The following is a 26,039-nucleotide window of genomic DNA, read 5'->3' on the forward strand; positions in this document are numbered from 1 at the left end:
TATTTTAAAATGCTTTCTCATTATAAAGCATTTCGTTCTCGGTTTGATTTTTTTATATTTTCAGTTAGAAAATATGAAAACATCAGTCGCTCAAAATCGCTACTAAAGGATTCCTAATCCAGTTCGTTCGTAATGTTTATGCTAGGATCATTGTCGACAGATGCATCTACTTTACCTGATAATCACATTTGTTTCCTTGAAATAGTAGTCATAAAGTTTTTATGATAAAAAAAACTCAAAGCAAAATCTTTCTCTAAATCCATAAATTGACTTGAAAATTAGGTCTACAACTTTTAGTTACAACCCTTAGTAAAAGGTATAAAGGTTTGAATAAGACAAATAAAAATATGATCTTTAAGTTGATTATAGTAAGAAAAATTAAGATAGTTCCTTTACATAATTAAAATCAAATACACCTTTAGAATATAAATAAAAGAAAATTATCATTAACTAAAACCTATTCTGCTAAAAAAAAAATTTAAAATATGTTAATAAATAAAGTAACTTTTCAAAATTATTGGTTTACAGTAAAAAAATAATTGTTAAATGGGGAAACCAATCCAATTCGATGGTCGAGTGATAAACAAAACTTTTCTGTTAAGCATTGAAAATCAGTGATTTTTTTTTTCAATTTAGTCACAAATTGGTTTACACTTTGAAAGGTAGTTTAAGTGAAAAAAATCCAACAATCAAATCTAATAGTCAAGACAAGACAGAAGGAACTTTGCCTGTTTGTCGTGCATGGTTGCAATGTGGGTCTTGACTTCGGACGTGTGTTCGCTGACGAATGAACAGAGGAACTTGGGACAGTGATATTCAGGGGTGCCAACTCCCCCACACTTGTACATGAAGTGGTCCCATTGGTCGCGGACCGTAGTGAAGGACTTTCCACACTGGGTGCAGGTGGCTGCAGTGGGGGAGGGTACCCCGGGAGGAGGGATATCTGGAGGGTAGATCTGAGGGGTTGAGATCACTGGGAGAGTCAGAGTCGCTCTGGAATGCATTATTGGAATGGACGGAACTTCCAGAGCGAGAGTTACGGCTGGTTTGACATCGGCTGGGATCTGCGTCTGACTGCCCACGTCTGGAAAACAACAACTGTTAGTAAATAGGTTTTGTAGAGGATTTTGTTTGTAAGAGTAGCTTAATATCTTATCTTAAAGTAAATTATACTATCAAGGACTAAAAGAGGGTTTTGAAATTGATGTTTATAAAATGAACCAATTAGTAAAAAATATTTTGAAAAGAAATAGAGTTCAGATTACTCTTCAATGTATTCTCTGGAGAAGTTCTATATAAGGAAGAAAAGTGTGTAATGTTTTGTGATCAATGATATCCCTCATACTATTGGTGTATCTATTGGTCCCTGGACTCTACAACTTTCTCCATAAGCTGACTATTTTAGCTAGCTAAACTCATATACATTTTCAAAATAATTCCTAACCAACCACTTGGCTTTCTATAAAAAAAATTTTGAGAGAAAACAGTTTGGAACTTCTGATTCAGTCTAGTCTAAGAGATTGCTTTCATAACCTAAACTCTTATTTCCTAAAACTTTCCTTTACCTAAATGTTATACTATAATAAACTATGAACGGTCAAATTATGATAGTAAAATTAGGATTACCTCATTCTTTCCTGTAAGGATAAATAAAGTCTGAGACAGGATGATGTAAAAAATATCTTTATTATAATTCAAGGACTAAATTACATATCAATTACCAGAACAATGTAGAGTTGTTGATAATTGTGTCGGTAATGAAACGTACCGAAAATTATTCATTGTTTTTTTTATCAATACATCATATTCTATTTTGATCGATGTATGTTCGAATCTAGCTTACCTTCAAGGCTGGTTTTAAAACTAAATCATACTTATCTGTTGAGTAATTGAATCAAAAAAAGAGTTCATTATGAAAATATTTTTAACATAGTAAAAAAATACAATTTGTTTATTGACAAACTACATTACTTCCAAGTTAATTAACAATTTCTAGTCTTAAGTAACTGCTAAATAGGGAATGCTAGTATAATAGCTACTAAAACATCTACCACTACTGGCATTTTGTTGTTCGGAAAAGATCTTATTTTGATAGCAGAGATCTGTACAGAAATTATCAACTTAAACAGGTTCTACTCTCAATAGTACCGAATAAAAAAATACAAAGAGAAAATATACATAGTATATGAGCAAACTTTATTTATTTTGATTGTTCAACATAAAAAAGTATATAGTTTTAACATACAAAAATTGCAATAATTGATGTAACAAAATTGTAGGCAAAATAGTAAAAATATAGCTATACAGTAATACTGAACAAATGAAACATAGTTGTAAAATCGAAATAAAAACTATTGTAAAAAAATATTGTGCAGTGTAGTGCACAATACAGAAAAATATTTCTATTCTAGCATTTCTATCTTAGTTTTATTTTGTATGCTATGTTTACACTCTCCTAGGATCTTAATGTTATTCGTAAGTTAACTTATTTAACTCCAAAATTTTATTTAAATCGTAAATTAATAAAACTCATTATCGTAGTATTAACCACTCTAAAGCCGGGTTTTCACGAGGACAGTTGGCTTGCAGGTTACCTCAGGTCACTTGAAATACGTTAGAGGCAAGTAAACTACTTCGTAACCTGCCTGCTCTACTCGTCTCGTGTAAACGCGGCTTTAGATTTGCAAAACCTTTTCAGCTGTTCTAATACTAACACACAGAAAGATTTATGTCTTAACAGAATGCCGTTTTCAAAGACATCAGTTCAGGAAATATGTTAATTTGCTGGGATAATGCATTTCCTAAACTAAGGTGTTTAACCATGGAATCCCGCTGAAACATATAACACTTGATAACTAATGAAATTCTCAGAATGGCTAGTATTGGTAAAGCAAGTGCTCTAATACAAAGAAATGTCTCCACCTAAAACACCTTTACTTTGTTCGCTCTTTAGATAGGTAGATTCTAGATAGAACCTACATCTTAATGTGGGATTTAAACCACCAATGGAGATAGGTCAAGGAAGGAGGTAGGAGAAACTCTGGGTTGTTAGAGTTCAGAAATGGAGGAATCAAATCATTATAACGTGGCTGAAATCTAATAGTACGGTGCAATTAGACCTAAACCGGGACATCCAAAAAAAAAGTTTCAAACCAGTGCCAAATTGTTGAATACACTTCCCTCAATATGTAAAAAAAAGTTACACTGATTTGAGTGTCGGGTTTGGGGGGGAGGGGGTGAAAATGGGGTGAAAATAGGACTTTTTTACTTTTTTGCAAATACCTCAAAAACTGTGAGTTTTTCTTAAAATACAATGAATTACAAAAATAATCTACATTAAATTTCAAACAAAATCATACCATACAATACTTATCTACAATGAACGGTTCAGGAGATATTGAGGGGTAAATGTGATTTTTTCTTAAAATTCTAAAAAAAAATTGTTTTTTAAATGGAGAAAACCCATGGACACCCATAAAAAAAGTTTCTATTGAGTGCCAAATTGTTCAATATACCTCCCTTAATATGTGTAAAAAAGTTACACTGATTTGAGTGTCGGATTTGGGAAGTAGGGTTTAAAGAAAATGGGGTGAAAATAGGACTTTTTTTACTTTTTTGCAAATACCTCAAAAACGGCGAGTTTTTCTTAAAATACAATGAATTACAAAAATAATCTACATTAAATTTCAAACAAAATGATACCATACAATACCTATCTACTATGAACGGTTCAGGAAATTTTGGGGGGTAAATGTGATTTTTTCTTGAAATTAAAAAAAAATTGTTTTTTAAATGGAGAAAGACCATGGACACCCATAGAAAAGGTTTCTAATGAGTGCCAAATTGTTCAATAGACCTCCCTTAATATGTGTAAAAAAGTTACACTGATTTGAGTGACGGATTTGGGAAGTAGGGTTTAAAGAAAATGGGGTGAAAATAGGCCTTTTTTTACTTTTTTGCAAACACCTCAAAAACGGCGAGTTTTTCTTAAAATACAATGAATTACAAAAATAATCTACATTAAACTTCGAACAAAATGATACCATACAATACCTATCTACAATAATTGGTTCAGGAGATATTGAGGGGTAAATTAGATTTTTTCTTAAAATTCTACAAAAATTGTTTTTTAAATGGAGAAAACCCATGGACACCCATAAATTATCTTGATCCAATAAAGAATTTTAAAATGGTGGCCATTTAAATATTTTAAATTTAAATTGCAAAAAAGGCTATTTTTATGAAAAATGTAATGAAAACTTTTATTTAGGTTTTAAAATTCCCTATCAAACGACACCAAGCTCAATAAGATTGAATAAAAATAACTAAATTATAACTATTTTTGGTTGTAAAATTATTAAGATCAAGGCTTCGCTATTCAGGTTTGCCTCATTTTACAACTAAAAATCGATGATATTTCATTTATTTTTTTTATTATTTTCATCATTTTAAAAGCTAAATGAAGTTCATAAAAGTCTCATAAAATTAGTCATTTTTTGCAATTTCAATTTAAAAAAATTTAAATGGCCACCATTTTTAATTTTTAATTGGATTAAGATCATTATTTTTCTAACGAGAGTCTATTTTACCTCAACATACATACCAAGTTACATAATGATCGGTTAAAAAATTCAAAGATAAAATACTGTTTATGTGTAAAAAAACAAAATGACAAATATCTGGTTAACGAAGTGATTTTGGGAAATAATTTATTCTTGATTTTCTTATTATTTTGACCCATAGAACCATTTTCTGGAGTTTGGCTGTTCTTACGGGACACCCTGTAGGATGTCTCACGTAAAGTGAACCAATAGCGTTGAAACTCACCTTTTTTATTATGAGTTATAGAGTTGACTTCTTATGGAGCACTCCCCTTTACTTTTTAGATGTTTTTTGGGATGATTTCCAATTTTAAAAATATGTTTGCCATTTTCCAATATGGCTGACAACTTTGTTATTTCTTATGGAACACCCTGTGGTTTATGATTGTTTTATAATTCAAATGCAATTTTAAGACATTTTTAATTTTGACATTTTCTCTTAAAAACTACTCATTTGGGAGTTACAACGTAACGTGTTACACTTATGGAAAAAAGGCTTGCTGTATACATTCCGCATCCTGTAGCTCATATACGAATAAGTTTATAGAGAATATGCAAAGAACAAAAAAGAGTTAAAATCGCATTTATATCTTAAACAGACCATGAAATACAGAAGGTTCCAATATTAAAGGTAGCTGCCATTTTGGAAAATGGTGGCAATTTTTTTTACAAGGAAATCAATATTTTTATCGTATTTTATTATTTTATTAGAATGTAGTTGAAATTTTTACAACCGTTCATAGTTGATAGGTATTGTAAATATGATTGTGTTTGAAATTCAATAAAGATTTTTTTTGTAATTCATTATATAAAAAAAGCACCCTTTACGAGCCTCCCTTTTTGAAAAACCCTCCTACCAAATCAGAGACTCAAATCAGTGTGACTTTATTACACATATTAAGGGAGGTTTATTGAATAAATTAGCACTCATTAGGAGATTTTTATGGGTATCCATAGTTTTCATGAATTTAAAAAAAAAAACAACTCTTTTAGAATTAAAAGAAGAAAATCACATTTACCCCTCAATATCTCCTTACCCGTAAATGGTAGATAGGTATTGTATGGTATCATCTTGTTCTAAATTTAATTTAGATTATTTTTGTAATTCATTGTATTTTAAGAAATACGCACCATTTTTGAGGTATTTGCAAAAAAGTAAAAAAGTCCTATTTTCACCCCATTTTCTTTAAACCCTACTTCCCAAATCCGACACTCAAATCAGTGTAACTTTTTTACACATATTAAGGGAGGAATATTGAACAATTTGGCACTCATTAGAAACTTTTTTTATGAGTGTCCATGGTTTTTCTCCATTTAAAAACAATTTTTTTGAATTTTTAGAAAAAATCACATTTACCCCCCAATATTTCCGGAACCGTTCATAGTAGATAGGTATTGTATGGTATCATTTTGTTCGAAATTTAATGTAGATTATTTTTGTAATTCATTGTATTTTAAGAAAAACTCACCGTTTTTGAGGTATTTGCAAAAAAGTAAAAAAGTCCTATTTTCACCCCATTTTCACCCCCTCCCCCCCAAACCCGACACTCAAATCAGTGTAACTTTTTTTTACATATTGAGGGAAGTGTATTCAACAATTTGGCACTGGTTTGAAACTTTTTTTTTGGATGTCCCGGTTTGCTATTTTTTTAAGCTAATTGCACTGTACTATAAAGCTTGTTGACCAAATTTGAATCCAAGCCTTATGGACAGAAGTCCTACGAACTAACCACAATACCAGCCTCGCTTACAAATAAAAGTGCTGAAAAGGTATTGCAAATCCATATCTTTCAATGTTACAGTTTTGAGGCTAATATAAATTTTACTATGACATTCCTGGATGTAAGACTTCAATGGTCACAGTTAACTATAATATCATGATCTTTGAGGTAGTACTGTGTCAAATTATCAACACAAATTATTATTTGGGGTTTCTTAAGCTGTGTTTTCAGCCTTGTGAAAGGTCATCTTCAAAATAGTTATGGAACATTACTACAGCTTATATAGTTCTCGCCACCCTAACTTGAGGCAGCCCAAGACCACACAGATATACGGCGTACGGCCTTGAGCTGCCTCAAGTTAGGGTGGCGAGGACTATAGTAATACTGAGTCGTAATACACAGTAGTAGGGTTACGAAAAGATGGCCATCTGCTTTAGGCTGAAACGTCAGCCCAAATAACCTATAATTTAATACAGTTACCCTCATGTTTCAGTTTAATACGTTGCTCTCTATTGAAATATCTTTTTGTAGAATTTCCTCTGCACGTAGATTTATTTGATAGCATCAATGAGATCGTTGATGCTGATGACTTTGCCGTGTCGTACACCAATGTGACGTCTGAGGTTGGACTTGTGAGGAGTCTTGTATGGACAGAACGAACAAGAAAGGTGAGGTTCTCTACCACACTCCAGCTTCTGGTGAACTCTGAGGTTTCCTTGCCACTTGTATCTTTTTCCACACTGAATGCACTCCCAATCTCCTGCAAGCAGACGACAGTGAGTGATGTGTCAGCTGGAAGGAGATAGGCCAAGGGAGGAGATAGGTCAAGGGAGGAGATAGGAGAAACTGTGGAGTGGGTTGTTGAGGACTAAGGAAATGGACGAATCAAATACAACAGTTCAATGGTAGGATCTTAGGTTGATACACATATTTAGGCAACCAAAGGATGATTATTGTTGTGGGATCAGGCAGTCTGGGGAGTAGAGAGGAGGAATTTTGGAGTAGTGTGGACTGTTAGGATGAAAGGAAATCGAGAAATTGAACACAGTTGTTCAGAAGTATCATCTTAAGTCGATACAAATCAGAGTTTACCATTGAACATTGAGTGGTGTCAGATCAGGAAAGGTGAAGTAAATAGAGAGGAGGGAATGTGGATTTCAGCAGACTGAGTCAAAGAAAATAGAGGAATTAAACTCAGTATTTACTTCTCAATACTACTCAACTACTACTTAATACCTCACTGTGGCAGTGTCTTGAGCTAATACACATCTCAGGCAATCAGAGATTGGCGTTGTGAGATCAGGTAGAGTGTAAGGAGCAGAGAGGAGGAATTATGTAATTGGGTGGACCGTTAAGAGCCAAAGGAAATTGAGGAATCAGACAGGGAAGTTAAGGGTAATGTTTTAGTCTGGCAAGCTAAACAAATCAGAGGATAGTAAGAGTAGTAGTAGGGCCTACAGTTATAATAAATAAACCCAGATCTGTGTGGTGATCCAAAGTCAAGACTGTCTTTACCGCAGAGTACAGTAGTCCTTGGTGACAAACAGTTAATGTTTGGAAAAAGCGTGAGTAAACTTTACAACGTATCAGTAACAAATTTATCACACTTAAGTGTTTATACTAACAAATATTTGACAATTAAGGAGTATAGATTTACCTGAATGGGAAAGAGTTCAAGGTGCAAACAATACAAAATCTTAACACAACGCAAAAATTAAATTATGAGACTTTTCCACTTGGGTAAGCCTGTTCATACAAAAATCCATTAAACAAGGTCCCATGAACTATAATGTTTAAGAGAAGATGTATTTGCTTACCAAAATTGCAATAGAACTAAACCAGGGTTTGAATTCCCTTACAAACTTTAAATGCCAAAGACACCGATAAACACACAAAAATTTACACTTTTTAATTTTTATTGAGCAGGGAAATAAATTATTGGTAATTTTTAGGATGCATAAGTTTAGTCTTCGCTTTAATTCACAAAACAATTGACAAATGAATGTCAAGGTAACTACATTCCACTTTACACCTCAAGTGCTAGGTTTTTAGAGAACGAGATTGTTCACGCAAAAATAAGGCCGTGTCGAGCTCCGATGTGTCGTTTCAGGTTGGCTCTCTTCACAGTTCTATACGGGCAGAACTCGCAGATCAAATGCGGCTCCTTTCCACATTCCAAGCGTAGATGAGACTTCAGGGTACTTTTCCACTTGTAAATCTTATGACATTGAGGGCACTCAAACGGACCTAGACATCAAGATTGTTTTACATGTTAATATGTGTGGTAGTTTTAACTTCAGAATGTAGAATTACAGCTTCAATGCCAATCAATTAATTTTTAATTAGGGTTTCAGTAGTTTTGCAATCGGTTTTCGCTTAACTCTACTTTTGTATTCCTCCATTAAGGAGCGTTAGAAAATCCCTGAAGAAATCAAAATTTTAAGAACGGACTGATACCTGTTGAAATTGTCTTTTCCACAGTGAAATATGTTACAATTTGTGCTAAAATTACTATGTCAAAGTGGTTTGATATGGTTACTATTACATTTAATACTTCATATTGCCATTTGAGGTAAAAGGCTTTCCAACTATCAAGGTTCTTGTTTTAGTATTTTGAAAACAAGTATGAAATAATTGTCTGGGTAGGCAATTGGTAAATAGTGCTTGCCTTCAAATCTGAAAGTCACTAGTTAGAATACAATTATGGATCCAGATGACGATTTTTAATTTTTTCATTGACGCTATCTAACTAAAGGTTTTGTATTAAAACCAGGGTTTGGACCGTTTCCGATAATAATGTAAAAACTGCCAGTGGCATAAAATCACAACAGAAAATAATAAGTTCACCAGATTTTGAAGTCTTTAAAACTATTACAGTACTTATATTGGCTTAAAATGCCTACTTTGTATGGTCGCCATTTCATTGAAAAGTAAAGTACTCTATTACTATTTTTAAACATTGTATAATAAATTTCTCAAAATGTTAAGACATCTTTGAACCACTAAAACTTTTTTTCTCTCCCTACAGATTCAATACACTCACAAATTTCCTTCAAACAAATTTTAATATTTAGGTTCAACATAGTGAACAGTGAATAAACATAAATTAAAAGTAACCTCCAATATTAACAAAAAAAATATTTGGTATTTGGTAACAAAAAGTTTCACAAAAGTTAATGGTTGAAGAAGTGGCTGTGTCTTGTCGCAACATGTCGACGGAAGTTATTCTTCTTCGCTGTTCTGTACGGACAGAACTCACAAGCGAGATGAGGAATTTTCCCACACTCTAGTCGGCGGTGGCTCAACAGGTTACACCGCCATTTGTATCTTTTTCTGCAATCTGGACACTCGAACATCTCTGCAAATAAACACACTGTGGCTACTTTATTTAGAATAATGATTTGAGGAGTTATCTTAGAAATGTCTTGAGTTGTTGTCTCGTAAAGAGGCTGTTCTTATAATAGAGTTATATTTTCAATCAAATTGAATGTATTTTTTTTAAATATTGGGCAATTTTTATAATATTTTTTTTTTTAGGGTAAAATGAATAGGACCTTATCCGTTTCTTCATTTACTACCACTATTAGTTTGTATATAACAATACAGAATTTAATTTTTAAGTTGGTTCCTAACTCTAACCTAGTCTACCCCAACCTAACCTAAAATAAATAACCTAATCCTAAACAGGAATTGTAACAAATCATAAAATTTCAATCCGAAAAGGCCATAAAGTTAATTAATGAAGAATGTCCAATGAATGGGGATTAATGAGCTTTCCATAAACATGCTATTTTTTAGACTTTTTTGCCACATTGAGGTGTGATTTTTTAAGCTTAAATTAAGTTTTGAGCAAAAAACTTGGGTTAAAGTCTCTTAAGATTTTATTGTAATAATGGCTTAACATCTTCAACGTTGTAATAATAATCACAACGATAACAAAATGTCCAAAAGTGTTTCCCAATAATACTTCTTACTCATCATCACTGTAGAGAATATCTGGATGGATTGAATTTAAAAGATTATGCATATAAATTATGCAATCATTACCACACTTAGTTTTTTTTTTTTTTTTTTTTTTTTGTGGAATCATGTTGAATACAAGGCTGTAGCGAAGCAAAAGTGTCAGTCCCAGACCGGGCCTACCGAAATGCATTCTGTGCAGCCTACTTTTCTTTAGAAATAAAGTTTATCCTAAGAAATGGGACAACACCCTTTTAAATTAGAACCTAGGCGGTGCTAGGAATATTTATGACCTGTGGTTGCTAGGTAATGACCCCAGAATAACACTCAACAAACGTTTTAATAGATGCAAACGAACATTTTACAGCAGATAAATTTCTACACAAACAAACAAGCTCTTAAGAACTCCCTATGTCACTTTAAGCGCAAAACTTTGATAAAAATATAATATCTGGTAACAGTTACAATTAAAAGTTAATAAATTTTAAAAATAAATAAAAATTTGGTAACAACTTCATAAGAGCATTTTCTACCAGTAATACATAAACAAAAGTGGTTAACTTAAATGTAGAAAACTTATTAAATATCCTATGGTAACAAAATTGGCCTCCTAAGTAATAGCTTTTAGACATATTTAATCCACTCTTCAATTCATGTTCTACAACCTTCTTACTGACTGAACAGGACAGAGCCATATTTTATGGTAACTATGTATTAACATTTTTAGAGAAAAATATATTTCTTTATTATAGTAAACAAATATTTACACATTACCATAGGTATGAGTTTTAAAATTAATATTCTTTGGTAAAGCAAATCTTTTTTTGGCTATTCTTTGGTAAAAGGAGGAAAATTGTATCACTTTATCTTACTGCTTTGGTATAGTTACTAAGAACTGATCATATATCTATACTTATTTGCTAGCCAATGCTTGACTGAGGTGGCGACTAAAGATATGTCTCAATAGATAATTTCTTAAACAGTTTGTCGTCGCAATAGTCACATTTGGATTTTTTTTTCTGGGACGCTAGACACGAGCCCGGTATTGTTTTTCACATTACTTCAGGCTAGACCTTGGGGTTGCAGCATTATCACTTAGATAAAATCCATTGGTGATTTGTCATGATTTGAACCCGGGACCTCAGGGACCGAAGTCCCACGCTCTAACCACTTAACCAGCTCGCTCCCCAGTCACATTTGGTTGTGAGTATAGTTATTTAGTGATGTATAATTCAGTGTTTGTGTGAGGTAACGACTAAAGACCATAGATGATTTCTATTGAACGTTTTGTCACAGTCACATTAGTTTCTGGGTTCTTTAGTGATGTATTAGTCAGTGCTTGAGTGAGATGACGACTAAAGATGTGTCTTCGCAGATGGTTTCTATTGAAGGTTTTGTAGTCACAGTCATCTTTAAGTGGGTATAATTGTTTAGTGATGTATTAGTCAGTGTTTGTGTGAAGTAACGATGAAGGAAAGGTCTCCATAGATAATTTCTATAGAACGTTTTGTAGTAATAGTCACATTTGATTCTGTGTATAGTTATTTAGTGATGTATTAGTAAGTGTTTGATTGAGATGACGACTAAAGATGTGTCTTCGAAGATGGTTTCTCTTGAACGTTTTGTAGTCGCAATAGTCACATTTGATTGTTGGACTTTTGCCGCACTGTCTCTTTCGATGTGTCAACATGTTTGACTTCCATTTGTATGTTTTGCCACACTTGTCACACTCCCAAGCATCTGAAAACAAAAATGTTTAAAGATTTACACTGACAAGATGCATTTAAAATAAAAAGTATTATAACGCTGTCTTCCTGCATGCTATTTTGTTTTAAATATTACATTAAATATTTTATATTAAATATTTTATTACTGGTTTTCTTATTATTAAGACAGGTTGTACATTTTTTACAGGATTTTGTGGATTTACCTGATAAGAGCACAAAAACATATGGACAAGAAACTGTATGGAGAATCGTGGTCTTCTAGCGACGATCGTGTCAAAAACGATGAAACACTAACACTCACCGACGTTTCAGCCTCGATACAGAGTGCCATCTTCAGGGTGACTTGACTCCGCACAGATGAACAATCAAGTCGCCAATTTTTCATCCGTGCGGAGTCCAGTCGCCCTGAAGATGGTACTCTGTATCGAGGCTGAAACGTCGGTGAGTGTCAGTGTTTTGAAACGGTCGACGCCAGAAGACCACGATTCTACATTAAGTGACCGTGGACGCCCATCCAGGAAAACTGTATGGAGATTACCTACTTTGGTATTTTTCATGGTAATTGTTGTAAAATTTAAAACCTGTCTTATTTAACAATAATTAAATAGTTAATTTTGCTATTAGTTTTAGAAGCAAGGAGTAGTAGATCTGTGAACAAAATACCAAAACTGTTTGTATATATCTTTCATTTACTTAAATGAAAATCTGTGTATTTGATAACATAATATATGTGAAACTTATTTATCATCAGTATCATAACTGTATCTGAGAGATACAGATTAAGTGTACACCAATAACTTTTTCTTTACTTTTAAGCTATTTTTTTTTTACTATTTTAATGATTAGTTTAAACAGCAAACAGTTAAGTAAGTTACAGTTTTATTCCATGCCAACTGATTACCAAGATATCAAGAAATTAAAACGCAGAATTTGTCTCTCGCATTATCGTGTTGAAAAATCAATTGATTGGTACAGACCTGAGAATAGCTTGGTTCTGGAGAAGACTTCATACAACTAGCCAAAATTTCTTTTTGTCACAGTTTACCTTTTAAACGTTACGAAAAAACTTGTTTGGGCACCTTTAGCAGCAAACATGATTACTCACTGAATTTGCAATTGAGCTTCAATTTTCTTTTATAATGAACTAGCTGTTACCCACGGGCTTCTTCCCGTTTTACTTCATAACCGTGATAAGTGTTAATAAAACTATTGATTGGTTAAGTTAAGCTGAAATAAACAAAACAGAATACAGTAATACAAACAAATAAGTACAACAGAGGTATTTTTAACATTAGGTATATGGAAAGTTCCCTTTACGAAGGAATTACTACCTTAAAGGGCAATTTATGAAATAATAGATAGTTTTGCGCAAGGTTTCTCGTCATGACGAACATTTTAAGTATATGGTTTATAGGGGTGTGACTTGCAGTTTTCTCAAAAGTTCATGGGTACTTTTGTCTTTATACAGGGTGTTTTTTTAAAAACTTGCATCTTTATTTATGTAAAAACCGCAATAGATAGAAATATGCAGTTTGCGGGAATCATCTATTGACGTAGGGGGACCAATTGTTTTAAATTCAACGTTACATTCACATTCCCCCCCTTTCCCCCCCTGCCACCAACTTATTTTTTTTAAATAGCAAGGTACCCCTTGTGACATATCAAATAAAAGAGCATAAAAAAAGAAAATGTTTGATGAAAAAAAATTGAAAATCGGTTCATAAATTTGTGAGATATTCCCCCCCTCACCCCCCCGGAACTTAATTTTTTTTTAATAGCAAAGTACCCCTTGTGACATATCAAATGGAAGAGCATGAAAAAAGAAAATTTTTGGTGAAAAAAAAATTAAAATCGGCTCATGAATTTGTGAGATAATCACCCCCCTTTTCCCCTACCCATAACTTGTTTTTTAATAGCAAGGTACCCGCCCTTGTGACATATCAAATGAAAAATAAATTTCACCAAAATTTTTCTTTTTTCATGCTCTTTCATTTGATATGTCACAAGGGGTACTTTGCTATTAAAAAAAAATTAAGTTCCGGGGGGGTGAGGGGGGAAATATCTCACAAATTTATGAACCGATTTTCAATTTTTTTTCATCAAAAATTTTCTTTTTTCATGCTCTTTCATTTGATATGTCACAAGGGGTACTTTGCTATTTAAAAAAAATAAGTTGGGGGCAGGGGGGGAAAGGGGGGGAATGTGAATGTAACGTTGAATTCAAAACAATTGGTCCCCCTACGTCAATAGATGATTCCCGCAAACTGCATATTTCTATCTATTGCGGTTTTTACATAAATAAAGATGCAAGTTTTAAAAAAAACACCCTGTATATAGAAGTATGGTTTCCATGGTTACACTTAACTACAATATTTTTAAGGAACAAAACTAATTGCTCTGAAAATGGTCATCCCCTAAGGGGTCAGACTTTCAGCTCAAGGTTATCAGTGATATGGCATTGTTTAGTACCCAAAGACCTCAATATTGTAGGTTCCTTTAATTACGAACAAAACTGCATAAAACTTTGAGCAAAATTTAATCAGGCATTTAGAATTTGCTAAGATTATCTGCTGGGCAATAAAACTACAGCTGCATGTAATTTGTTAAGAAGGTTGTAAGGTAGAGGCAGCCAACCTTTATTGAAAAAAAACTTGATTTTCGGCATAGGTGAGTGTCAAACATCAAAACCCTGCTGGTCTTCACAACGTAGTGAAAAGAGTTTTTTGTACAATAGGATAGCCTGATTCATCTATTGGTCCTATTTGAAGGGCAGGGATATTCCATTGATACAGTAGGCTATGTGTGAACCAAATTTTACTTGTCTTAAAAAAGCTGCTTTCGAATAACACATTTAGAAAAGGTTTAAATTTTTGTTTAATTGACATTTTTTTAGACATTTCTAAACAAAACGTTATTAAAGAGAGAAGTAAATAGCTTACCTTGGCTATTAGGAACTAAAAAATATATTTTATTGGATATGCATCTGTATGGGTAATTTTTAAGGGTAAGTATTTCACGAACCTAAATTTATTTTACTCCATTGTACATACCAAAAACTGGTCAGGAAGACTAAGTCTCTATTTCTTGATTTTAGTGAATTTTGACAGTCTTGTAAACTATCTAGACAATCAATTATTATGTATGTTTTTCTGTATTATTTAGAAAGTGTATGTAGCATTTGTTATTATAACATTAAAACTATTTCGACAAAATAAAATAATCTATTTAAACTATCACTTGTCCTGCTGGTTCCTAGTGAAAGAGAAGAAGGGATACAGCTAGAGTATAATTATCCCAAAATTTAATTTTTTGTGAAGGACAAAAAAGAAACCCTGTTCTTGTCATTACCTAGTCAACCTTTAGATGGATAGCATAATTAATTGATAGCCCTATAAATATAATCTGTATCCAGAATCTATGCTTCTTGAAATCGAACCAGCAACCTTTAGATTTGAAGACGAGCACAACCACTTAACTACACAGACAATTAGCTACCTATACTCCAAAATTTCAAAATTTAGAAGGTTTTAGCCGAAGAAACCTATTCCCTCCACATAAACCTTCCTTTATAATAGCTCAACAGATGAGGTTTTCCAAAACTTAAATCAGCTGTGTCATATATAAAGCAAAATAAGTAGCATGGGAACTTATCCTCTAACCCACCTAAATTTTTTGAACGGGGTATAGAATTAAATAAACATTAACACGCCTTCACGTAACCAGGCATAAATCACTTGCATCAAAACAAACTGCACAGTTCTTAGTATGAGAAATCTGAATGCAGTACTTGTGGTCAAGTATTGTGGTTAAAATTGTCCAGAAAATAAACCTTTATTTAAAAGTTTAGTAGGTAAAGAAAAATCTAGGTTACTAATTTTTTGACAGTTTAATCATTCAATGCAGACGACAATGTACATTTTAGAGCTAATAGCCCCATTATCAGTTTGGGACGACTTGTCAAAATATCACTCAATGATGGAGCTACATGCTCCGAAAGTTCATTGTCGTCTGCAACGTTACCTAGAGTATTCTTGAAACAAAAGTCCAGGAGACAACCACAATGAATAAATCAGTTGTTAAACTCCTAGTTACAGTATTTTCTACAAACAATACAATTAAAAGTATTCATAATACCTGACATACATTTTGTTCAACATTTGTATCCCACACAAAACAACATACCAGTATTTAGAAAAGTCACAAGCAAATCGTTATCTTAAGTTTCCTCTACATTTTTTGGTAAGGCACCATCGTCAACCCCAAGCGAATGACAGGCAGGACATTCGATGCTAGACAGGGTTGAGTTTGCTGATATGCATAGTATAAACGTGTTTCTGCAAGTTGTACTTGTGCTTGGCCCGATGCGGACAGTGAGGACAGTGAAAGCGTGGAGGTTTCCCACATTCAAAGTTGATGTGCCTCTGTAGGTGGTGTTTGTAGTGGTATCCCTTGTGACAGCGGGGGCACAGGAAACTTGGCGGAGGCTTAGACCTGACAGTCCACAGCACTGCAAATATCAACAAATTATTGACTTTGATGGCTGTTTACGGGATTATAGTTCTAGATGGCCTATGGTGAATGAAGGCCTGGGTTTGTGTCTTGAGTGGGGTATTGTTCACCATTGCTGTTCTTTATTACTGACTCGACTGAGTTAGTGAGGTCACACTAATGTAGTCTAGAGAGCCCAATAACGACAGGTAATTTTCTTTTGTTATAAACAAAAATAAGAAAATGCAATATTAAAGTTTATCTGAAAGTCTCTGTTGATTTTGTATGAAATTAACATGAATTTTAAAAGAAATTACAATATCACATTGTTTGAGTTGTATTTGTAATATTAACGATAATGACTTTTTAGGACACAAACCCAGCCAACCCTTAGTTTACTATGCTGTCCAGAACTGCGTGGTAAATACTAATTGAGGTGAATTCAAAATCAAAATCAAATCGCTCAAAGTTAACTATAAACTTGAAAGGTTTTATTTTTGAGTTGAAAGTTTAGTGTAGTTTTAAAAGGGCAAAATATACTAATATTGAATAATTTCCATCACAGTGTTTAGGACTGAGCTTAATCCTCTGTAAAATCTATATTCACTGTACTTTAATATTTGAATTATAGTAGAGTGGTTACGTTTATAAAAATAATATTTTGATTATGATAAAAGAGGTTATCTTACTAATGAGAATAGAGACATTGTTGTAAATTCAAACCAAACATCAATATATTCTCAAAACTCAGTTAATTACCTTGGAATTGATATAGATTGGCAACTTAATTGGCAAACAAACATTAAGAATCTATCAAAGAGACTCAGATCAGCTATACTTGTTCTTCGGGTAATTCGACATACTACAAATTTAGACACACAATTAGCAGTATACCACGCTTATTTTTCTTCCATTATGAATTACGGTTTAACGGTATGGGGTTCTTCTAGTCATGCCGAACAAATTTTTATCCTCCAAAAAAGAGCAGTTAGAGTCTTAGCGAAAGTGTCTCGAATTACTCACAGTAAAGAGTTTTTCATTCAGTTTAAAATTCTTACTTTGTATAGTTCTTATATCTTTAAACTAGCTTTAATGGTTAAAAGTGATTTTGACACATTCATGGAAGATCAACATGCCCATCCTCACAACACTAGATTTAAAAACAATATAAAACCAGTTCAACACAGACTTAAAGTATTCCATTTATCTCCTCAGTACATGGGCCCAAAAATATATAACAAATTACCTTCTTCAATTAGGGACACTGATTCATTCCCTGAATTCAAAAAGAAGTTAAAAAACTTTCTTTTGGAGAAGGCCTTCTTCTCATTGGAGGAATATATGGAAGCTATGTAGATGTTAAGGCTCAGCAATGAAATTTATTTTAGTAATAATTTTAGTATAATAGAGACTATAAAATATTGTAACAATGACGAATCACCTGTCTGAATATGATGTTATGTGATTATTGGAAAATAAATAAATAAATAAATAAATAATATTATAAATCTGAAAGTTTGTGAGTTTGTGTGTATGTTTGTGTGTATGTGTGTGTGTTGCTCAATCACGCATAAACTACTGGACGGATTGGGCTGAAATTTGGCATGATGATAGCTCACATTCCCGATTAACATTAAAGCATATTCTTATCTCAAAAACCCTTTCGGGCTCCGCCCCAGTGGCTCTGTAGTTCCCCATGTTAATCTTATGATTTTTCATATTTAAAAGGAATTAATGAATCTTAACAGCTGTTTCAATTAAACAAGTTGGTTCTGTTCTATGATGTTCAATAGCATAAAAGTTATAGTAGACTATACAATCTACTGTTCTGATGACTAGCTTCAAAGCTTAATAGTTCTATTTCCAAATCTGAACGTAAAAACAGGTATAGTCAGAAATAAAATTACCAAAATCTTTAAACATTGAGGGACAAGAATTATCGACTTGTGATTTCTTGTGGCCAATCCAAGATTCCCATAATACTTATCAGTGTAACAAATAGTAGATTGGGACATGGACATGGTATGTCACCTATTTTATGGTAGTCATCGGATCAATTCAGGAGGCAAAGTGCAGTAAAATAGCGGAGGTAAACCACCATCAAAATTAATAAGTTTCTATTAAAGAAGTCTGAATTGTTACAGAAAACAGTAACAATATTGATATTATTTATAACGGGCAGTTTCAATCACTGATACTTTACTTTTTTGTGGTATTTAACAATTAATTTTAAATACCAATAGATATTTATGTAAAATCACTCCCTGGAGAGCATTATGTGATCAGAATTTGTTTCTTCTTTAAAACAATACAAATTTAAGGATTGAGATTTAGTTGATTGGTATTCTTTGACTTATGGATTTTTAAAAAAGGTATACAACATTATTCATACTTAAAAATTTATCAAATTGTTTTTTCTGTAATTAACAAGTAACCTAAACAAAACAAGATTTTACCTTTGCAAAAACATCAAAAACTACTCATCTGTTAACATTTTTATTTAAATTTGTGTTACAAAATTAACAAACAAAGTATATATCGCTCTAATAAATATGTAAATGTACACATTACAATGACTAGAAAAAATACATTTTTGGTTTTAAAACAAAATAGATGTGGTTTTGGAAAGCAGTTCTGCGTCTTGTAAATATTCTGTCCTCAATTTGCAGCGTTGAACGTGAACATCCATGTTGCACTTGCGTTTGCTTTCCAGTCCGCAGAAAGGACACTTAAACATGGGGGCGACGCCGCACTCAAATTTAAGGTGCCTTTGAAGAGTTCTCTTGTGGCGGTACGACATTTGGCATCGTTCACACTTGTAAACTCCTCCTAGAACAAACTCTCCAGCCAGTTATTCAGCTACTAAAACTACGAGAGCTGTTCAAAAAGTAAGGAACGTTTCCGTCTGACGCTGATAGACGCGGGCTGATCTAGCGATTTCTAGTACAGGCATGTTTGCCTCCTCAATGACTTTTCAGCTGTATCCATGAAAGTGTCATCGTGCTGACTGTATGTTAAAAAGTTTGCTGCAATTGAAAATGCAACTGGTTGTGAGGTGCAGTGTATGGTATTTGTTGGCGATCAATTTTAAACCAATAGAAATTTATCGTTAATTGTATAAGGCGTATGGAAATAATGTAATGAATGAAAGGAAACTGTTGTAGGCCTACTGAATTCAGTTTTAAAATTGCCAAAAACAATCTTGTTTTTCCATGACAAAACCCGACCTTACACGGCAAATCGCACTCAAGATCTCCTTCATTCATTTAAATAGGAGGTATTCCGACTTGGATAGCAGCATGACGACGAGCAGCTCCAATTGCGTGTCTCCACCGGGTGGCTGAGCTCAGGGACGGCAAAATCTTATAAAGAAATTTGAAAATTTCATCCCCTGCTTAAGTGCCTCGATTCACTTGGCAAGCATTTAAAAAGTAGTAGTTTTGTTGATCTTTTTAAATGTACATAATTAAATTTTTGTCTTATACAAACTTATTATTTTATTCCAAAACGTTCTTTACTTTCTCAACAGCCCTTGTATTATGCTAGCAGAAAGGGAAAAGTAGAGATGAAAAATTTGTGACTGTACATTATGGCACATGCCGTATGTTTACACAAAGAGGAAAATGTTCCGAGGTGGAGTTTGTGAAATAAATATTGATCGGTTTTCATGGCAAATAACACAATATTTTCAATGGCATTATTTAAATTTACTTTATTGGGTTAATAATTAGTGTTCAAATTTATTTTGTAGATTTGAGTTTGGTTTCTTATTGAGTTTGGGTATAACTATTTTCAGTATATTTAAAGACTTACAAAAAATCTTTTAGACCACTGACGTTGATACGAAGAACGGGTAAATCAAACGGAGGTGAATGGTTTGCAACTTAAATGATCATACAGCCGAAATGGTTAAGTAACAAGAGTTTCGAGCTACGGTTTGAGGAAGCACAATAGAACATTAATAATCATTGGCTATTACTTGGGATTTCTCCAATAGAGAAAAATTTCTCACCTGAAAGACCTCTCCATTTTTGTTTTTGAAAGATAGATCTACAGCTTATTGACTCTGAACCACAAGGCTTAACACACAGCTAGTTGTTGTTGGTGAATTGCACAATTTGACCGTGAGCTTCCAGGAAGGAGGTTTTGTGCTTTACCCATTTCACCAGCTACACTCCAGTTTGTTTTTAACATTATTTTTAACAGCATCATTTAGAGGTTTTGCGAATAAAATATATTTCAGCATTTAAAGTTTTAATGTTTATTAACAATATGCGCTTTCAAGCGGAACCTATATTTGAACCGAAGTCCACACAGAAGACATGGGTATCTTGGTTCCGATTGGCATTCAAACTTGCAATGCCTCCAAAGGTTCCGTCGCAGGGCGTATTGCGCTCCACAGACGTTACACGGGAAACTTTCTTGACCTGGAAAAATATGTTGTTTACAAAATTTAAATTACTGTTTTTTGTACCCACTTACACATCCTAGGACGCTAACCTGAAACCTTTTACAAATTACTTCAGGCTAGGCCTAGAGGGTCGTGGCATTAAGACCTAGATAACATCCATTAATTGGTTATTGGTGAGGTTTGAACACATGACCTCGGGGAACAGGGCCCAGTTCCATACCACTAAACTAGCTCGCTTCACTGAAGGAAAATTGGATGATAAATTTGAGAACTTTGCTCTAATTTTATAACATCAAACAAAACTACAGGAATTTGGTCGTTTTAGCATTTCAATTTGGAAAGTTATTGTTTTCTAGATGAGATTTTCGGGTATGGTTTCTGTACTAAAAAGATTTAAAAAAATTAATACCTTTATATGATTGGTATTAAGTATTTTTGCATAACATTGTGTTGAATTATTTATTGTAATGGAGACATCATTCTGCCTTTTAAAATCTCATCTTGTCCAAATAATATCTTTATTTTTTATTTAAAATCTTTATATTTATTGTCCCAATATGAAGTGTGGTAGTTCAGAAGGGACTACAGATCATCTGTTGACATCGTGAGCAGCTCAATAAGTTGTTCTTTGTCGAGAGAAGCTAAATGTAGACTTCATTGTAGAGAGAAGCTAAACGTAGACTTCAGGGATCTCACCAGGTACCTGGGTATGGACAGCTTCTGAGTACATAAACTCATTGTAGAGAGCTAAAAAACAACCGTGGAAGTGCCTGGGGACCTCGGTCTACCTCTTCATGTTAATATTTCAGAAAATGTTGGTATTTAAGATATCAAAATTATAGCTTCTGATCATCGAGGACAGCTGATGTCCCAGTGTCAAAATATAAAAAAACTATTGGGTAACATTAACAGTAAATTATGGTGGAATAGCAGATTATAAGACAGGAAAATTCAAATATATGCTACTCCTAATCAAAAATCAATAGAGATAAATACACGAGCCATTCCTTATAAATGAAGTACAACATTTTCTCCAAAAATATTTTAATTGTCAAAACTGATTACAACACATTGCCATTGTTGGGTTTAAAGTGACGTGTTGCCATGTGCAAGGTGAGGTTGCACTTGTGTTTGAAGCGACTTTCACAAAACGAACACTGAAACTGAGGGTCCTTGCCGCATTCAAATTTCTGATGTCGCCAAAGGTTGCGTTTGTAGTTGTATCTAGCCCCACATTTCTCACAGCCAAAGGTCTGGGAGGCTGAAATCATCATATTGGTAAACAAATTCTTCAACTGTTATCTACTAAAGGTGTACAGCAGTTTTGGAGCATAGTGGTTAGCATCTCAGTCTTCAGTGAATGAGGGACACTAAAGAGGGGATCATTCAATCCCTATACAACAAATTTGATGGGTTTGAGGTATTTTCTCTTGAAATCGTTAGTCATTCTTAAAACTTAAACTGCTTTTGTCATACACAAGAAATAACAAAAAAACCTTAGTTCAAACGATTTTTTTCATGGATCCAGTGACGGAAAAATTGTGTATCACCTTTACATTGTGAACAGCCTGGATAGTAAAAAGTTAAAAATTCTACGAGTTGAAAAAGAAAAATATGCGTTTAAGATAGTCAAAGAAATGCATGAATATGAGTATTATTATTTAAAGGATTACAAACAAAGATGGAGCATAAAATAAAGAGGAAAAAACCTTCCGTACAAACAATGTAAGGTTAAAAATTACCATAACACATTTTCAATTAATGAAGAAACCTAAATAAATTGGCCAAAGCAATGCCTTGCCAAATACGTTATCAAATACGAAAAAGTTCCTGTTAAATTTCAAAGCAATATTATTTCAAATCAAAATGTTTCAAATCCGAATTCAAAATTAATTATGCATTTATAGAGTGCCTGAGAACCTCAATTAAAATGTAAACATAATTAAATTTTTAGTTCATTGAAAGACACCTTTTAAATTTCTTTCAATGTACCATCTCAACAACTAATTCTCTTTCCATAATGTAAACATGAAAGTTTTCCTAAAAGATAACTCTGCCAACCTAAACTTAAGCATTAAAACAGAAAAATAAAATATGAAACTACAACTTCTCAAAAACAAAATTTATTTATTGACTGGAAACAGCACTAATAATGGAAATTATTTTTTCTCAGCTCAAATTAAATATCAAAATTCATTAGTTGAAGGACGTCCTCGCTTCAGTTTCTGACCAGTTACGTGATGAACGAGGATCAGATGGCGATTGAGTGTGGAGTTCCGGTTGAATTTCCGAGCGCAGTACTGACAAGAGAACTGTGGCCCTGTTGTACACTCGAGCCTCATGTGTTGCATCACGCTCTTTTTGTGTTTGTACGTTTTATTACAGTTTGGACAAGAGAAGGTGTGATCTCTCGATTCTGTGATGTCTGCATAGCTGTCTGGAATACAATTATCGATTATGCATTACGAACATAAAGCTCACATACCCCTTGTATTTAAACCACTAATTTAAATTAATAAAACTAAATGACTAAGAGGTACGCAGCAAATGAGGTTAAATATGAAGAACAATGGAAGGTCCTCTTATTGAAATGATTAATTTCTATTTTTAGAACTAAATAATTGTTAAACCAGCATCTTTTTAACAAATTTGTTAATTTTTACTTCATTAACAGATTACTTTTTTCATTACCAGATAAAATTAAAGACCATCCGTTGCAGCAAACCTGCAATCTTAGCAAATATCCAACTGTCTGATTAAATTTGAACTCAAATATCTCCTAAAAAACATGTCTTATTTATTTCTAATTTAAATAAACATTAGATTACCAAAGTTTGCTGCTAAAGTTTTAACTGTTATGTTTTTTTCAACTTTCTCTGTAACCTTTAATTATGTAACATAAGTTCAAAATAATTTTTTTTTTTAAGCTCTATGCGGGGACTGTAATGAAAATTGGCCACTTTCATGCTCTAAATTATAGGATAAACATAAAGAAAATCCAAATTTAAAAATTTTGGTTATTATTTCTCTAACTGGTTATACAGCCCTACGCATTCATGCCGAATTTCATCAAAACCAGACCAAAGTTTCTCAAGTTATCTCTTTTACCGCCTTAAGTTTGTTGTGTGGCCATTAACTATTTCAACAATTCCTCTTTTTGCAATTAAAAATCAAAATACACAGGAAAATAAACCAGCCGATTTTAAGCCACACAAAATCAGCATTTATAATACAACATAATCTCAACTAAACTTAAGCATTATAACAGAAAGCAAATCTAATATAAAACTATAGCTTCTCATAAACACAATGTATTAACTGGAAAAAGCACCAATAATGAAAAATATGTTTTCTAAAAGCAAAAAGTGTTTCAAGTATTGTTGCTTGAAGGACGTCCTCGCTTCAGTTTCTTTCCAGTCTCTCGGTGAACGAGAATCAGATGGCGGTGGAGTGAAGAGTTCCGATTGAATTTCCGAGCGCAGTGGTTACACGTGAACTGTGGTGATGTTCTACACTCAAACCTTAAATGCCGCCATAAGTTTGTCTTGTGTTTGTATGTTTTGTCACAGCTTGGACAAGAGAAGAAGGTGTCGTTCAGCTCTGCGTTGTCTGCGTAAGTCTCTGTAATACCATTATTGGTTATGTATGAAGAACTTAAAGCACACATAACCTTATTTAAACGGAACATTCAATACATAACACTAAACTGTGACTAGCAGGTTAGGTTATAAATTAAGATCTTAAACAAAGGCTCTAACTTACAAGATTTTCCTATTGAAATGGTTATTCTAAGTTTATAAAACTAAATTTGCTTTCTTTGATTTTTAACGTTGCAGGTTAAGTGTCCAAAAATAGTTAATGAAGAAAACTAAGGGAAAATATTAATTATTGTAGGATTGGTGATATCAAATGCTGTGTTATCTATCAAATCAAACAAAAAACTATTGTAAAATTTTAACAAATTATCAACCATCTTTAAACGGATTGAAGACACATGCAAACAAGTACTTTGGGTTATGAAGAAAATTGGTAAAGAATGAATGATCACAAAAGAATGTTTCACTGGTTGTTCTTTTGTTAAAACCGCTTATTTTTACTGTCCCACCTTCACATCCTAGGACGCTAGTTCTAGCCCGGGACTCTTTTACACATTACTTCAGACTAGTCCTAGAGGGTTGCGGCATTATCACATAGGCGGGATTTGAACCCGGGACCACGGGCACTGAAGCCCCACGATCTACCACTAGACCAGCTCGCTCCCCGTAAAAACCACTAATAATTTACTTAATTGTTTAAACATGATAAGAAATATTTTATATGAAACCATAAAATTGCTTTGATTTGTTTTTGACAGTGATATATATATTTTTTTTTTTTTTACTACCAGATTTGAATTTACATTAATTTAATCCTATTAAATTTGAAAAAGATTAAATTATTATTTTTGGTTCATTATTTCAATATTACTTCATAATGTGTGGAAAAATTGTAAAACCATGTTATACTAAATTAATTCTAGTACTGTATATTGTAACTACTTATTCTTTGTACAAAATTTGATAACGTATAAAAATTAACGTTATATCCATACGATGAATTATACTGAACTATATAAATGTCATAGATTCTAACTTTTATATCATTCAGCATAACTCCTTGTATGGATATACAGTTTTTCATGATCTTATCAAATTCTTTACAAAGAATAAGCAAAGACTTTTGTAAACTACTGAATTTGGCCTTAATAAAAAGACAGGTAAATTAATGGTAGGCCTAAAACTTAACAACAAGAACAAATAAATAGTAATTGGTTTGAGCAACTTTCAATATTTTCAAATGTGTTGGTCTCAAAAGTACACTTCCATAAAGTGATTCAATTGGAATATCAGTTTATATTCTATTTTGATGTTATAATTACCCTAAAACCAATGTTTGTAAAAATCCATTAAATAAAGTTAATTTTGTTGTGAAAATACATAATCTCTCCTCCTTGCCCCCTAAAAATAATTTAAATTTAAAATTAAATTTAAAACTATTAAAATTGCTTCATATTTTAATATTTTAAATAAAAAAAACATTATTGTTGTTAGGCCAAAGGCAAAAAAACTTAAGTGTTTGTTAGTATTCAAAA

The 26,039-nt window shown here is 32.9% G+C and overlaps 1 protein-coding gene across 10 annotated transcripts in view; it reads right to left on the reverse strand.

Annotated features, from left to right (window-relative positions):
• Window positions 1-26,039, reverse strand: part of LOC129003810 (longitudinals lacking protein-like) — a 586,728-nt gene that overhangs the window by 469,066 nt on the left and 91,623 nt on the right. Inside the window, exon 5 of one of the 10 annotated variants that reach the window (XM_054432126.1) lies at window positions 632-1,084. The exons of 8 other annotated variants lie outside the window; for them this stretch is intronic. In XM_054432126.1, the coding sequence (XP_054288101.1) occupies window positions 696-1,084 (389 nt within the window). In that variant the 3' untranslated portion in view covers window positions 632-695. Of the gene's footprint in view, window positions 1-631; window positions 1,085-16,283; window positions 16,517-26,039 lie in introns of those variants that run through there. One more of the 10 variants, XM_054432130.1, reaches the window with a different exon arrangement.

The sequence above is a fragment of the Macrosteles quadrilineatus genome, unplaced genomic scaffold (genome assembly GCF_028750875.1).
Source record: "Macrosteles quadrilineatus isolate MER2022 unplaced genomic scaffold, UCM_ALF_1.0 Scaffold_9__3_contigs__length_116548681, whole genome shotgun sequence".
NCBI lineage: Eukaryota > Metazoa > Arthropoda > Insecta > Hemiptera > Cicadellidae > Macrosteles > Macrosteles quadrilineatus.